Raw genomic sequence first — 13849 nt, forward strand, 5'->3', positions numbered from 1 at the left:
GCGGAAAAGGCACTGAGTTTTCAGTGTATCAGTAAAAGAGGCCAGAAAATAGTGGATATGGGAGAGACAAGCTTAATGTAAATATTGAAAGAGGATTCTCGTATTTGCTGTGATACCTAAGAGTCAGCAGTGAATGTTTGAGATGCACTACTTTAAACTTCTGGCTTTGATTGGATGGCAGTAAAAAAGAAATCAAAACAAAACAATCATTTAAAAAGACCAAATCTACTTCTAGAATATCCTTAATCTGTTATATTTTACAGCCCCATCATAAATAAATTAAGTGTGCTTCTAACCTACTAAAATACAAATTATACACCAAGTTATATATTATCTAGACACACATACAGTTTTTTTTTAAATGACAATTTTTATACAAACATATGCAAGAAGATAAATCCCAAAAAGAAACATTAAACATCCACTCTCCTGCAGAAATAATCATGTCAGATTACTTGACTCCTGAAACAAATTCTGTTTGGATTTTAATTAACAGAATCTTAATTCTCTCCTGTATTTACCAATAGTATCAGAGCCTTGTTCTGGGGCTCTTCTTTCCTCTTTTCATCATATAGACCTTTAATCAGAGGACTACCCAGGAATCCCTTTAGAAGACAATCTTGGCATGTTTTGGGTCCTTCTTTGGAAAGCTGTCATCTCTCTTTCCACTATAACCCTAAGACTAACTCAAACTCCAGGCAGTTATAGATATACAGTTTTAATGGAAGGCCTCTAACTAGACCTGACTGCCTTCTGTCCCCCTTCCTCCTTACCAACAAAAATATTCTGTTCAAGTGATGGAAGGGTCTCCCAGCCCTTAGGGGTTGAGTGCTGTTTAGCGCAAACCAAAACCAGAAATGCCCAATTTCCTTGCCCATGACTGGCTTAGAAAAAGGGATGTGACCCAATCCCAGCCAGTAGAAACTGAGAGGAAGTCTGCTAGAGGGTTTCTGGGAAAAGCTTTTCTTCCCTGATAGACACATGGGAAGAAACTCTTTTCTTCTTAGCTGCAGATGGTTGTGACTGCACGTAGTACCTGGAATAGCAGACTGTCGGAGCTTTGCAACCATGAGGGGAGACATCGCTTGCTATACTGAGGAAAGGAAAGCAAAAAAAAAGATGGAAAACAAAAAGATAATGTAGCTGAGCCAATGAATTAACCAAGCTTAGAACTAGTCGATCTCCAGACTTACGTGAAATAATAAACTTCTTATTGTTAAATTCTAAACTATATATTACCCAGCTGATACCAACTACATACTGCAACACCAACTGCAACTCTAACAACTATAAATGTGCATCACACCCAACACCTAAAGTTTCATTTCTCCCTAGGTGGGGGTAACAATGATTTTACTAAATGAAAGCCTCCCTCACCCACTTAACAAAGAGAAATATTTTGTTACTTAGTCTAAATTCTCTATCTTAAGCCAATTAACTTTAAGACAGTGTTAATTGCTGGTAAGCTTATAAGAAAATTTAGCAGTTTTCCTTCTTCATAGTATGAAATGAAAATGATCATTCTTGGAAAAGTATTTGGCTATTCTGGATACTTATATTTTTCCCCTTTATTACATGCATTATCAAGACTATAGTTCACCAGTGGATTATATTAGTAAAGCAGGCCAATGTTAATACTTCCATTCCTTTGTTTAGGGAATAGAGCATATCAAAAGATGTTAAGAGTTTTGTTTTTTAAAGTTTCTAAAAATCCCATCATAAATAAAAGCCTCCTATGAGAATAAAAGACCTTCTTCAAAAGCAGGAAACAAGTCTTATTGATCTTCCATTTCTGAGTACAGTGTCTGGCAGCAAATAGTTCTCAAAAAGTTGTTGAATACATTCAAATATGTTGTTGATATAAAATCAATAAATTGAGAACACAAGTTTAAACGGAAGATGCTATCTCCCAATGTGCCAATTTTTTACAGGTTTAGCCATTTGGCATTAAATCCATCCTACCACCTTGCCACCTATAATCCAATAAGCTGACCTATAGCAATTAAGGGCCTATAGCAATTAAGCTACAGGAATTGCACATGCAGCTCAGCTTTTGCTGCTTTACTAATGAATCACAAAAAGCATTGTGGCACACTACATTTGAATTAATATTTGATTTCCCATGTGAGGCTGACACTAGAGCGGTGGGCAATGAGGCTGGACAGGTAAGTGAAAGCCAAATGATGTTGGACTTTATATGACATTCTTAAGAAGTTTAGATTCGATTTGATTCTAAATGGTTTTAGGCAGGAAAGTGACATGGTCAGATTTTCATTTTAGATAAATGCTTCTACAGCTATGTGGAGGATGGATACAAAGGTAGAGGTTGGGTTAAATCTGGAGAAGTGATAAATAACAATGGCAGAACTAGAACACTGGTGTCAGGGCAGAAATCCATTTAGGAGCTGTTTCTACTTGGAAGTCTCATAGGCAACTTAAATTCAACATGTCTAAAAGAGAACTCATTTTTTCCCCTAAATTGATCCCCCTGCCACTCTTCTGTCTCAGGAAAAATTGCACCATTTACCAAGTAGTTCAAGCCAGAAACTTTACAGCCATCTTGATTTCATTTTCCTCATTTTCTAAATCTAATTAAATGCTGTATCCTGTGGTTTCTAACTCCTTGGCATCTCCCAAACCCATTCCACTTTCTTCCACCCTCCCCATTCCCACATCCTTGTCTACCATCACCATCATTTTTGTCATAGGCTAGTGGAAAAACCTCTCAATTGATGTCACACATTCACTCTTGACACTGGAAATCCATTCTCTACATTGCTCCTAAAGTGATCCTTCCAATACACTATCAATCATGTTACCATCTTACTCAAAACCCCTAGTGGCTTCCATTATGTCTAAGATAAAGTCCATAACCCTAAACATGGCCTGCAAGCCTCTCTGGGATCTGGTTCCTGCCTAGCAACAGTAAGAACACCTAACATTACTGAGCATTTCTTATGTGCTAGGCACTGTGCTATGCTTTGCAAGCATTATTTCATTTTATTCTCATAGCAACATTGTGAGGTAGGAAATATAAGCACCGTCCTTATTTTGCAGATAAGGAAACTGAATCAAGAAGAGATTATGTATTATCCAAGGTTGTATAGCTAATAAGGTACAGTTATGTGCTGCATAATGATATTTTGGTCAACGATGGACCTCATATACCTCATGGTCCCGTGAGATTATACAGATGACCCTTGAACAATGAGGGGGTTAGCCACACCAACCCTCTGCACTCTGAAAGTTCTTGTATAACTTTTGACTCTCCCAAAACTTTACTAATAGCTTACTGTTGTCTGGAAGCCTTAATGATAACATAGACAGTCAATTCATACATATTTTGTGTGCTATGTATATTATATACTGTATTCTTACAATAAAGTAAGCTAGAGAAAAGAAAATGTGATTAAGAAAATCATAAGAAAGAGAAAATATATTTACTATTCATTAAGTGGAAGTGGATCATCATAAAGGTCTTCATGCTCATCATCCTCATGTTGAGTAGGCTGAGGGGTAGGAAGAAGAGGGGTTGATCTTGCTGTCTTCAGAGGTGGCAGAGGTAGAAGAGGTGGAGGAGGTGGAAGGGGAGGCAGGCACAATCAGTATAACTTTTTATTGAAAAAAATCGATGTAAAAATCCATGTTAAACTGTGCAGTTTAAACCCATGTTGTTCAAGGGTCAACTGTAATTCCATATTACAGTTCCACCTATACCTTTTCAGTTTAGATATACAAATAGTTACCACTGTGTTACATTCCTTACTGTATTCAGTATGGTAACATGCTGTACAGGTCTCCAGCCTAGGAACAACCATCTAGGTTTGTGTAAGTACACTCTATGATGTTTACACCATAGCAAAATCACCTAGCGATGCATTTCTCAGAACATATCTGTCATTAAGCGATGCATGCCTGTATTGGAGCCAGGTCTGACTCCAGAGCATGTGCTCTTAAGCTATTCATAGTCCCCTCAAACTGTCTGCTCCAAACATATTGCATCACTTTTAATTCCTAGAACTCATTTGCTCTCTTTTCCCATGAGGCCTTCACACATACTGTTCCTTATGTCTGGAAAGTAATGTCCCCTCACAAATCTCACCTTTGCATGGATGATATTTATTCATTCACTAGGTCTGTGCTTCAATGTCATTGCCTCAGGGAAGCTTTCCCTTGCTACCTTAAATTAAAATTTTTATTTGTTTACATCTTTATAGTCTATCTCCATTCAGTATAATGTCAAATTGTTACCACTGGTCCTCGGTTCTTAGAATGACATTCACCAGGGGTTCAATAAACATATGTTGCATAAATGCAAGCATGAATGAATGATGCTGGGGTGGAAACTCCCTAAATTGGAAACTTCATCTATTCAGACTGATAAGAAACAGAAAGAAGGCAAATATAAATTTGCGCATCCACTAGATATGTATTTAGTAGCCTCCAAGTCCCAGCCAATACTCTTGGGAACTTACAGCCCTCCTGGGGGAGAGAGACACATAAACATACGATTATAGCACAATATAAGTAAAGCGCTTGTTATAATTGTGGCAGGAATAAAGTACGATAGATGCAGAGATGAAAAACAGAGTTTAAGTCTTTGGGAAACCTTCCCAGTAGAGGAAATTTTTGAATCCTTTTTCAAGATGAGTGAGTCTTGAAATGTATATCACATATTCCATGTATTTCACTTGTGAAAAGGGAGAGGATTGTCCATGCAAAGCTGGAGGCAAAAAGGGGAAAAAAAAAAAGGGAAAAAAGGGGAGAGGAGCATCCATCCATTATATACCATGGCACTTGACATCTCATTCGATTCTCACAATGGCTCTGTCATTCCCATTTCACAGATGTGGAAATCCAAGCTAAGAAAGGTCATGTAACTTGCCCAAAGTTATGCAGTACATTAACAAAGGAATAGAATTTGAGCCCAGGTCTGACTCCAGTACTAATTTACTTATCATTATATGGAAATCCTTTGACACGTACTTCTCAGAGCCTGCTTACTTTTCTTTTCAATGTAACTCTTAACAAAATTGGTTATCTGGTTTCCTATTCTAATGTAAATAAGCAGCAAAATTAAAGGTTAGGAAGAGACCAAAGTATAAAACAACAAGGGAAAGGACAGAAAAACTATGAAAATTCGACAAAAAAATTTTAAAAATGTGGATTGTATAGTCCTATACACTCCACTCTTTGCTGCATAACAGCACTTGATATGCATAATGATGACCCCCGTTATGAAAAAAAAGTTGTTATAGTCACCACAGTCTAAGAGATAAAAATAACTTCTTAATTTCTCTCTGGTAACTCTGAATTGTAACAATTGTTTCCAAAGTGTTGGTGAAAAGAAATATCTCCAAATCTTAGAGTCTTCATTTTGTAGATACGATTATTTTTCTGTTGCTTTAAACTAAATCCAGCCAATATAGAAAAACTATCTTAGCTTACATATATGCTTAGTAAACTAACACATGTGGATTGAGTTAGTTACAAATTGAGAAGCATACATAAAGTGTTACGAACATTCTTAATATCCAAAAACATTTCTCTTTAAAAAAACCTTCCTATAAACCTTGTCATAAAACAGGATAAATTGATTATATACAACATGAAGGGAAAACTATAATATTTTAAATCTGCTGCATTCATAACTTAAATAGGTATGTATGTGAAAAAGAAAAGAAACAATTTAGGCAAATACAGAGAAGGATGGCTAAGTAATTAATTTACCATAAAAGTGTTTCTACCACACACCCTACCTGGGTCCAATTTTTCAACATGAAGATATTAGATTCTTTATAACATAGGCTTTTATTATTTTATATAACTCCTTTTTTTAAAAAAAAAAAAAAAAGAAAGATTGCATTTAGGGAACACACCCTGCTTTTCATTGTTGTTGTTTGTTTTGTTTTGTTTTTAAGAATAAGAGAAAATTGTTCCACCAATTATCTTCAATAAGCTGACTAGGAAACATTTAATAGCTGTTATCATTTTAGAGGCTTTTAAATGTGAACCTTTCCACACAGAACACTGTGCCAATGTGAAAGCCATGTTGGCTACACTTTCCAACTACATGTAAAAAGAAATATAAGGACAAACAAGTCTTTACTTGCAATTAACTGTAACCTTCATCTATTTTGCCAAGAGCAATGCAGTTTCTGCCTAAAACTCTCTGGAAAAGCCATATTTGTTTACTTACATTTGAAAATCGTTTTCACTTTAGTTCCTCTTGTCCAATTTTGGCCCAAAATTCAATGTTTTACAGAACACTCTTAATTTTAAGATGTAGAGTGAATTCATAACAAAAGTTCACATAATAACAACCTGATAGAAGCAAATGCAAAGTGAATAATTGCAAGTAAAATTTCACTGTCCTAGAGAGACAGTTATACTCATAATGCTCTTTCTTACCTGGATGCTCTTCAGAATAAACTCACTTTTCTCTCTCACATCTTTAAAGGGACACCTCTTAGAAAGCATAAGCAGATGAGCAAGCAGCTTATTCAACCCGTCCAAAGAAACAGTATTTGAAAGCCCGTCTGATGGACGACAAGGCGTCTCTTTCACCGAACGAAGATACTCGGTTTTTCTCAAAATGATTTGCCTAATGTTTTCCAGTGCTGTCTCTCTAGTAGTTGAATCTCTACTGCACAGTCCATCCCATCTCACTTCATTCTCTCCTTCAGCCATGACAATAGTTTTTCCTTTGGAGTCTTCAGTTGCCTTTCAGCATGCCCCGAAAGCACTTTGTATTTTTAAAATGAGAAATGTAAGAAATCAGAGAAGTCAAGTCGTCACGAAAACTCAGATCTGGATGACATCTGGAACCAGACGTGTCTTTTATATTAATGCTTTCAACCGATCTACAAGATAGATCACCCTCTCGCCCTCTCCTTCTACACGAAAGAGGAGTCTTCCTTCTGGTCAGAAATTGAAAAAACAAAGTTGGAAAGTTGCAACTTTACGGCGCTGGCTTTGCTGGACAGGGAGTCCCGAGGAAGTGTTCTCCTCCGTTTCGCAGGGTCAGCGGATATCCTCACGTTGTGGAGCTGTCAAATCCGTGCTCTGCCCCAAAAGGCTGGTAACAGTTGAACGCTCTCCAGCCATTTGGGGTTTTTTTGTGCAGCCACCGGGTTCTCCCGAGCGTTCCCACCCCGCCCCTCCTCCAGCACCAGTCCCCGCCCTCCACAACTCCTCCCTGCGTCTCAGCAGCCGGCCGGGCGCCGGCGGGGAATGCTCGCCGAACCCTGGCCCACTGGCCCCAGCGGCCGAGGACTTGGGCACTCCCGGGGGGCGGTAGTCTCCTGCAGCAGCTGTCTGGGCGAGCAGCGATGAAGGAAGGGTGCCCCGCCCGGCCGATTCCGGACCCCTGGGAAGACGCCACTTCTCTGACTCCTGCGCCCTCGCCCACCACGGCCAAGCCGGAGGACACAGGGCGGCCCCGGCAATCCTCGAGCGCGGGGCTGGGCCGCGGAGCTGGCGGAGCTGGCGGGCCCGAGGCGCAGAGCCCGCCCCTTCGCCCAGCCCCATCGGTGGGGATCAGCCCAGAGGGCGGGAGCAGGGAGGGGAGATGGGGTCCTCACCCCCAGTCCCTCCCCTTTCTCCGCCCGGCACAAACCGGGAGCCACCCCTGCCCCAGCGCGCTCTTCCCCGCCCAGACCGACGCGACCCGCCGAGGCAAAGCCATTGGAAAAAGCCCCGCCCTCGGCCCGGCCACCTCCAGACCCCAAGTCCGCCGCGCGCGGCCGCCAACCGCTGCCGGTGCTACGCATGCGTGACTGCGAACAGGGCGCATGCGCCTCCAGAAGCGTGCGCCGAGGGACGTTTTCCGTTCCCAGGCGATTGGAGTCTGTGGCCTGGAGAAGGGGAAGGAAAAGTAAGGAGTAGAAATGTACTGAGACTTTATCACGCACAAGACAAGCGCGACAGAAAAAGAGGACTCGAAGGCACTCCTGCAACAAATTGAGCCTAAATTTAGGATTAGCCTAAAAATAATGACTGTCTCTTTCTCACGCCAAAACCCAGATTTAAGTAGGCAGGGCGGCTTCGCACTGACTTCTGGGAAATGTAGTTTTGGTGCTGCAGGCGCATTTTGTTTGCGACAGAAACTACATCCCCAGGGGCCACCGCGGAGTTGCTTGTGGCCGCCTGCGGGCAAACGGTTAGCGGATGCAGGGGATGGCTGAGAGCGTCGGCTTGGTAGGCATTGTAGGCTGGGCTGGCACCTTTCCTTTGGCCGGATTTTTTCTTCTTTCATTTCCTCTGCGATTTTGGAGACGAAGCCATCTAGGGTTGCCGCCTTAGTCCAGGGACTTTTTGCGGTGACCTGCGTGGGATGTTCTAGTCCAGCTGCCCGAGCCCAGGTGTTGTGGTGAGGCGAGGGTCGGTGGGAGACGACTAAGACCAAGTAAGAAGGATGCTGTGGAAACGGGTGCTCTCGCTGCTGCTCCTGCTTAAGCCCTTTCACGCGGACACACGTGGGATGGATTAGGGATCCCTGTGCAATTGCACCTTTTTTTGCCTTTGTATAGGGATGTTCTGTGCTTTATTTGCTCAGTCAGATGAAATCCCAGGCAGGGCTTTGAAAGCAAGTTGTCAAATCCGTTTGTATGAGACTAAAGGGGAAAAAATCCCATTATTCCTAGATATGAATTATTGCAGGTTTTAAGGATACCGTATGGGGAAAACCCCATATGTCTCTGAAATTTAATGTCTTCAAAAGATACAATTACTTGTTTAACCTTACTGGTTGCTTTTGAAAAGTCATTAGTCTTGAGAAAAGTCAAGGTTTGAATGGCCGTCCACGAATTGATAATCTAATAGATTAGATTTTAATTTCTCACATTGCAGAATAGATGTATTTTTTATCTAAAAATTTAGTCTTGCTAGGCACCGAGTATACAACAGTGAAAAAGACCCAGTCCTATCTAGTTACAGAAACCAATGGTTAAACATACAATTACAATACTAAATCATATAATTGGGATGGCTAGAGGGAGAGAGTACTTAACCTAGTCTTGGAAAGTGGGAAATCTTCATCCCAGGGGAAGTTAGGACCAAAAGAACGGCATATACTGAGACCCAAAGTGAGAGAGAGAGTCCTTTCAAAAATCTGCAATAAGCCAAATCATATGTATTGGAGGGGGTAGCTTTTCCTGTATTGATGTACTTTGAAGCAGAAAAAAGACAGGAACTGAAAGTTTTTGTCATAGTTTGTGTAAGTTATGTATCGTTGAACAGATGTATTTAGTTTCAATGAATGGGTCTAATTTGGCAAGCCCTGTTAACATTCTAATGCTACTGGTTTGAATCAGAATTTTTAAAAAGGGCTGAGGCAGGAGGATCACTTGAGGTCAGGAGTTCAAGACTAGCCTGAGCAACATAGTGAGACTTCATCTCTACAAACAATAAAAAAGTTAGCCAGGTGTGGTGGCATGTGGCCTGTAGTCCCAGCTACTCCTGAGGCTAAGAAGGGAGGATCACTTGAGCCCAGGAGTTTGAAGTTGCAGTGAGCAACTTCATGCCACTGCCTTCACGTCTGGGCAACAGATTAAGACCCTGTCTCTAGGAAAAAAAAAAAAAAAGGAATAACTTCTTATGAGTGTAATTTAAAAAACAAAACAAAAGTCATTCCTTCTTTGTCTCCTTTTTTGGGCTTATCCTCCTTTATCCAACCCACAGAGTGTAGGGTAGTTTCTTAAGGCTGGGTTCCCTTTTTATGGCATAATAGAATATGATCTGTGCATACTCATGGCTTTACTACCACCTATGACTCTCAAATGTATAGCTTCCTCGAGCTTCACCTCTCATACAGCTAGCTTGATATTTCTTTTTGGATATCTCAGATTCAACATGCTAAAACCAAATGCATAGTTACCTCCTATGAATCTGATTCTTTTCCAGTATTCCTTATTTCAGTAGAGGACATTACTGTCATCTACTTGTAAAAAATTGAAAGCTTAACATTATTCTTTATTTCTTCTTATCCTTCATACTTCTATAGCTAAATTATTACCAAGTCCTACCAATCTTATCTCCAAATATCCTTCAAATATATTCTTTTCTCTCTGTCTACATAAGTACAGTCTTTTTTCCAAACTGCCATAATCTTTTTTCAAACTGCTATAAGACCACTACAATAGTGTTTATTCACAATGGCCCTCCTCCATTAGTTCTCCACACAGCAGCCAGAATGATCTTTTGAAAATGCAAATCTAATCAGATTTTCTTTGCTTAAACCCATTCAGTGATGTCCTGCTGCTCTTAAAATAAAAGAAAAACTCCGTTATAAAGCCTGACATCATCTGATTGATTTCCACCTCTCCAGACTCACTTAATATACCACTCTCCAACTCAGTTATACAGATCTTTTTTCAGTCACTGGTTCTCATATTCCCTTTTATCTACGCATTCACTCAAGAAATTTCTGTTGAGTGGCCTACTATATAATAAGACATTGAAGATACAGCATTGAGCACAATATAAAAATCCCTACTGTCATAGGGCTTCATTCTACTGAGGAGAGACAGTAAGTAAATATGTAAAATATATTGTAAATCAAATGAAGACAAATGCAGTGGAGAAAAAAAAACCCAACTGGGAAGGGGAATGGGGAGTGCCCGATTGTGGGAGGCAAGGTTCACTTTTAAATAAGGCTGTTAGAGAAGACCTAATCAAGAAGGGGGATATGAAGTAGGAGGGGGAGTAAGCTATGTAGATACCTGGGAGAAAAACATTCTGGTGAAGGCAACAGTTAGCAGAAAGGCCTGTGTGCAGGAACATGCTTGCACAGTTGAGAAATAGCCAGGAGGCCAATGTGGCTGGAGCACAATGAGTATGGGAGATGAGAATAACATGAGGTCACAGAGAAAGGAGCTAATGATAGGAGATCATGTATCTGATTGGAAGGACTTTGACTTTTTTGAGACAGGAAGCCATTGGAAGGTTTTGTGCAGATGAGGGCATGATCCAACTTTTTAAAATGATTATTTCTTTTAAATTGTGTTGAGCATAGACCATGGGGAAGCAAGGGTAGAAGCAGAGAGACTGATTAGGAAGCTAAAGTAATAATCCAGGTGAGAGATGATGATAGTGGTGATTTGGACCAGGGTGGTAATAGTGGAAGCAGAGAGAAGAGGCCAGAATCTGGGTACATTTTAAGAGTATAGCAAATAAATTTTCCTAACAGATTGAATGTGAGGTCTTAGAGTAACAGTCAAAGCTAATTCCAAAGTTTCTAGCCTGAGCAACTAGAAGGAAGGAATTGCCATTTACTGTCATGAGAAAGTCTGCAGACTGGTGTATGGGGGCAGGGGTAGGTTGGTAATTTAGCTTGGTCATGTTAAATTTGAAATGCCTCTAAGACATTCAAGGTGAAGTGTGGAGGAGGGAGTTGAATAAATGAGTCCAGAAATGAGGGGAAAAATCTGACTATAGATGTAATTATGGGTTTCATAGTAGTGTTTTGATAGCAGTTGTTAACATCATCACTCCATGGAGTTCGGGTGGATTTGGAGTTACATGCAAAGAAAGGGGCTATGAAGGAGCAGCCAGTGAAGAGTGGAAACCTGGCAGTATGGTTCACTAGAAGCCAAGTGAAGAAAGTGATCAAGGAAGAAGGAATAATAAGTTATGTTAAATGTTGCTGTAGCTCAAGTGAGATGAGGATTAATAATTGACCGCCACATTTAGCAATGTGGAGGTCATTAGGATCTTGATAAGAATGGTTTTGATGGAGTGAAAGGTACAAAAGCCAGATGGTCATTTTATTTAAGAGAGAAGGGGAGAACTGGAGATAGTAAGTATGTTTGCAGCACCTCTGTTACTATGTTCTTTGTCCAGGCTGTTCTGGCCTTAGTCTTTGATTCCTCTTCTTGCAGATCTTAGCTCAAATATCACTTTCTCAGAGAAGTGTCCTTGGTCTAATTAAATGCTCCTCTTATAAGTATACTCTTATTATACTATATACCTTTACTTGCTAATATGTTTACAAATTATTTTACAATTATCTGTGCCATAATTTGCTTAAAGTGACTGTTCCAATAGAGCTTAAGCACATAAGAGCAGCAGCTGTGCCTGTTTTTGTTCACCATCTTATCTCTAGCTCTTAGTGCAGTGCCTGGCATCAGTATGAACTTAATAAATGCTTGACGAATGAATAAAGGAACAAATGAATGGAAGAAAATTATAATGCCACGGGACTTTCAAAGGTATTACATATTTACCTGTGTTTGCAAAAACACAAAATAATGAATAGATGGTAGAAAGTATTTTATAATGAAAACATTTTAGAGAATTGGTCTTAAAAGTAAAACTTTTATTGCTAGTGAATTGTAGTCACCCTCATGCAATAGAATTTCACTCTCATGACATAGAATTTCACACTCATGAAATGGATTTGTTAATATTTTTAATATGTTCCTGCACACCTCATCCAGTTAAAAGATAGAAGGACAACATTGTATATGTAAAGGAGTGAAAAGTTGTTGCTATTTTAAATGAATAGTGCTCTAGTCAAGGAAAAAGCTGGCTGGCTGCTCTGCAAGAGGCCCTATACAGAGGCATTCATTATGAAATTTATTGATGAATTTACTATTAAAAAAACAGAATTCCTAAGTCTTATGGGCTTAGAAATACAATCTTGTTAGGACACCAGAGTTTGTGAGAGTTGGAGATACATAGGTATATATATATGTGTATATATACACACACACAGACATATTTATATACATATGCATACACATATATATGAGCGACATTTACAGGTGACTGATGAATTTATCACCATGCCAATTTACTAATGTACTTTGAGATATTTGCCAAGTGGAAAGCTTACTGATTCTCTGACCAGGGTTTTTTGTTTTTGGGGTTTTTTTTTCCTGTAGGAAAATTACAAGGGAAATCAGCAGGTTGCCTAGGAGCTTGGAATCACAACAAAGGAAATTAGATAAATGATGTGGTCACTTAATAGCTTTAAGCTATGAGAACCTCCACAGTAGAACTTTAACTGCCTCCAAATTTTGCCTCTCTGAGTTGCTTTTTCTCTACTTCCATTCCTAACTCTTCTTTAAATAAGTTGATATATTTATATTACAACTTAGTTGTCTGAGAGCCATTTTGTCTCTATAAGCTAATTTTGCATATACTCTGGTTCATTATATACTGATTTATAGTTTAGATCTCAAAAGTTTCAAAAGACAAAATTTCAACAAATTTAGTTAAATGATATAATTTGTTTTTTTGTGTGTGTAATTCATGAATCAGGTAAAATAGAGAGGTGCTATGCTGGGCACAGCAGAACAGTTGGTTTTTATAAGGTAGCTTGGATGGGAACAAGAAAACAGTATACTTCTGCTGCAGGAAAAAAAAGAAAACAGCATAATGCAAAAAGCGGATTGGGTAACATCAGATACTTCAGATTACTTTCCTTGTAAGTGTTAAAGCAGAGGGGACTTTGTTATTGTTACTATGCTAAAATTGACCTGTTTGGGGATTTGGCTATTATCTCTCTCTCCTGATTTTGCAGTAGGTCAGATAAACAACTCAGTTTTTATTTGGTGATGTGAAGCTTTAGCATGAGTGAGTCCATTTTGGTTTGGTCTTTTGGTGCCTAATGCAGGAGCTCAGTCCATATCAATGGCTTCCTGTGTTTTATTTAACAGAGGATAATCTTATTTTCAAGTTTTCCTAGGTGCCACGTACCTTATGGGGTTACATCCATCTTGAGCTCAGCAACAAGGTCTGAACCCAGATAAATCGGCCCTCCAGTGTCCATGGGTTCCACATCTGTGGATTCAACCAACAGTGTATCAAAAATATGTATTTTAAAAAAATTATATCTGTCCTGAGC

The 13849-nt window shown here is 39.5% G+C and overlaps 2 protein-coding genes across 9 annotated transcripts in view; one reads left to right on the forward strand and one right to left on the reverse strand.

Moving 5' to 3' along the window:
• SESN1 (sestrin 1) overlaps window positions 1-7533 on the reverse strand; it is a 99256-nt gene extending 91723 nt beyond the window's left edge. The window contains exon 1 of one of the 2 annotated variants that reach the window (XM_045544136.1): window positions 6412-7533. In XM_045544136.1, coding sequence (XP_045400092.1) covers window positions 6412-6690 — 279 coding nt within the window. In that variant the 5' untranslated portion in view covers window positions 6691-7533. Of the gene's footprint in view, window positions 1-6199; window positions 6373-6411 lie in introns of those variants that run through there. The other variant, XM_045544138.1, reaches the window with a different exon arrangement.
• A 284-nt stretch (window positions 7534-7817) lies between these two features.
• The window catches only part of CEP57L1 (centrosomal protein 57 like 1), a 53066-nt gene continuing 47034 nt past the window's right edge, over window positions 7818-13849 (forward strand). For 3 of the 7 annotated variants that reach the window (XM_045544153.1, XM_045544147.1, XM_045544154.1), the window contains exon 1: window positions 8127-8199. In XM_045544153.1, the coding sequence (XP_045400109.1) occupies window positions 8170-8199 (30 nt within the window). In that variant the 5' untranslated portion in view covers window positions 8127-8169. Of the gene's footprint in view, window positions 7877-8126; window positions 8408-13849 lie in introns of those variants that run through there. The other 4 variants (XM_045544150.1, XM_045544148.1, XM_045544152.1 and 1 more) reach the window with 3 other exon arrangements.

The sequence above is a fragment of the Lemur catta genome, chromosome 2 (assembly GCF_020740605.2).
Source record: "Lemur catta isolate mLemCat1 chromosome 2, mLemCat1.pri, whole genome shotgun sequence".
Classification (NCBI taxonomy): domain Eukaryota; kingdom Metazoa; phylum Chordata; class Mammalia; order Primates; family Lemuridae; genus Lemur; species Lemur catta.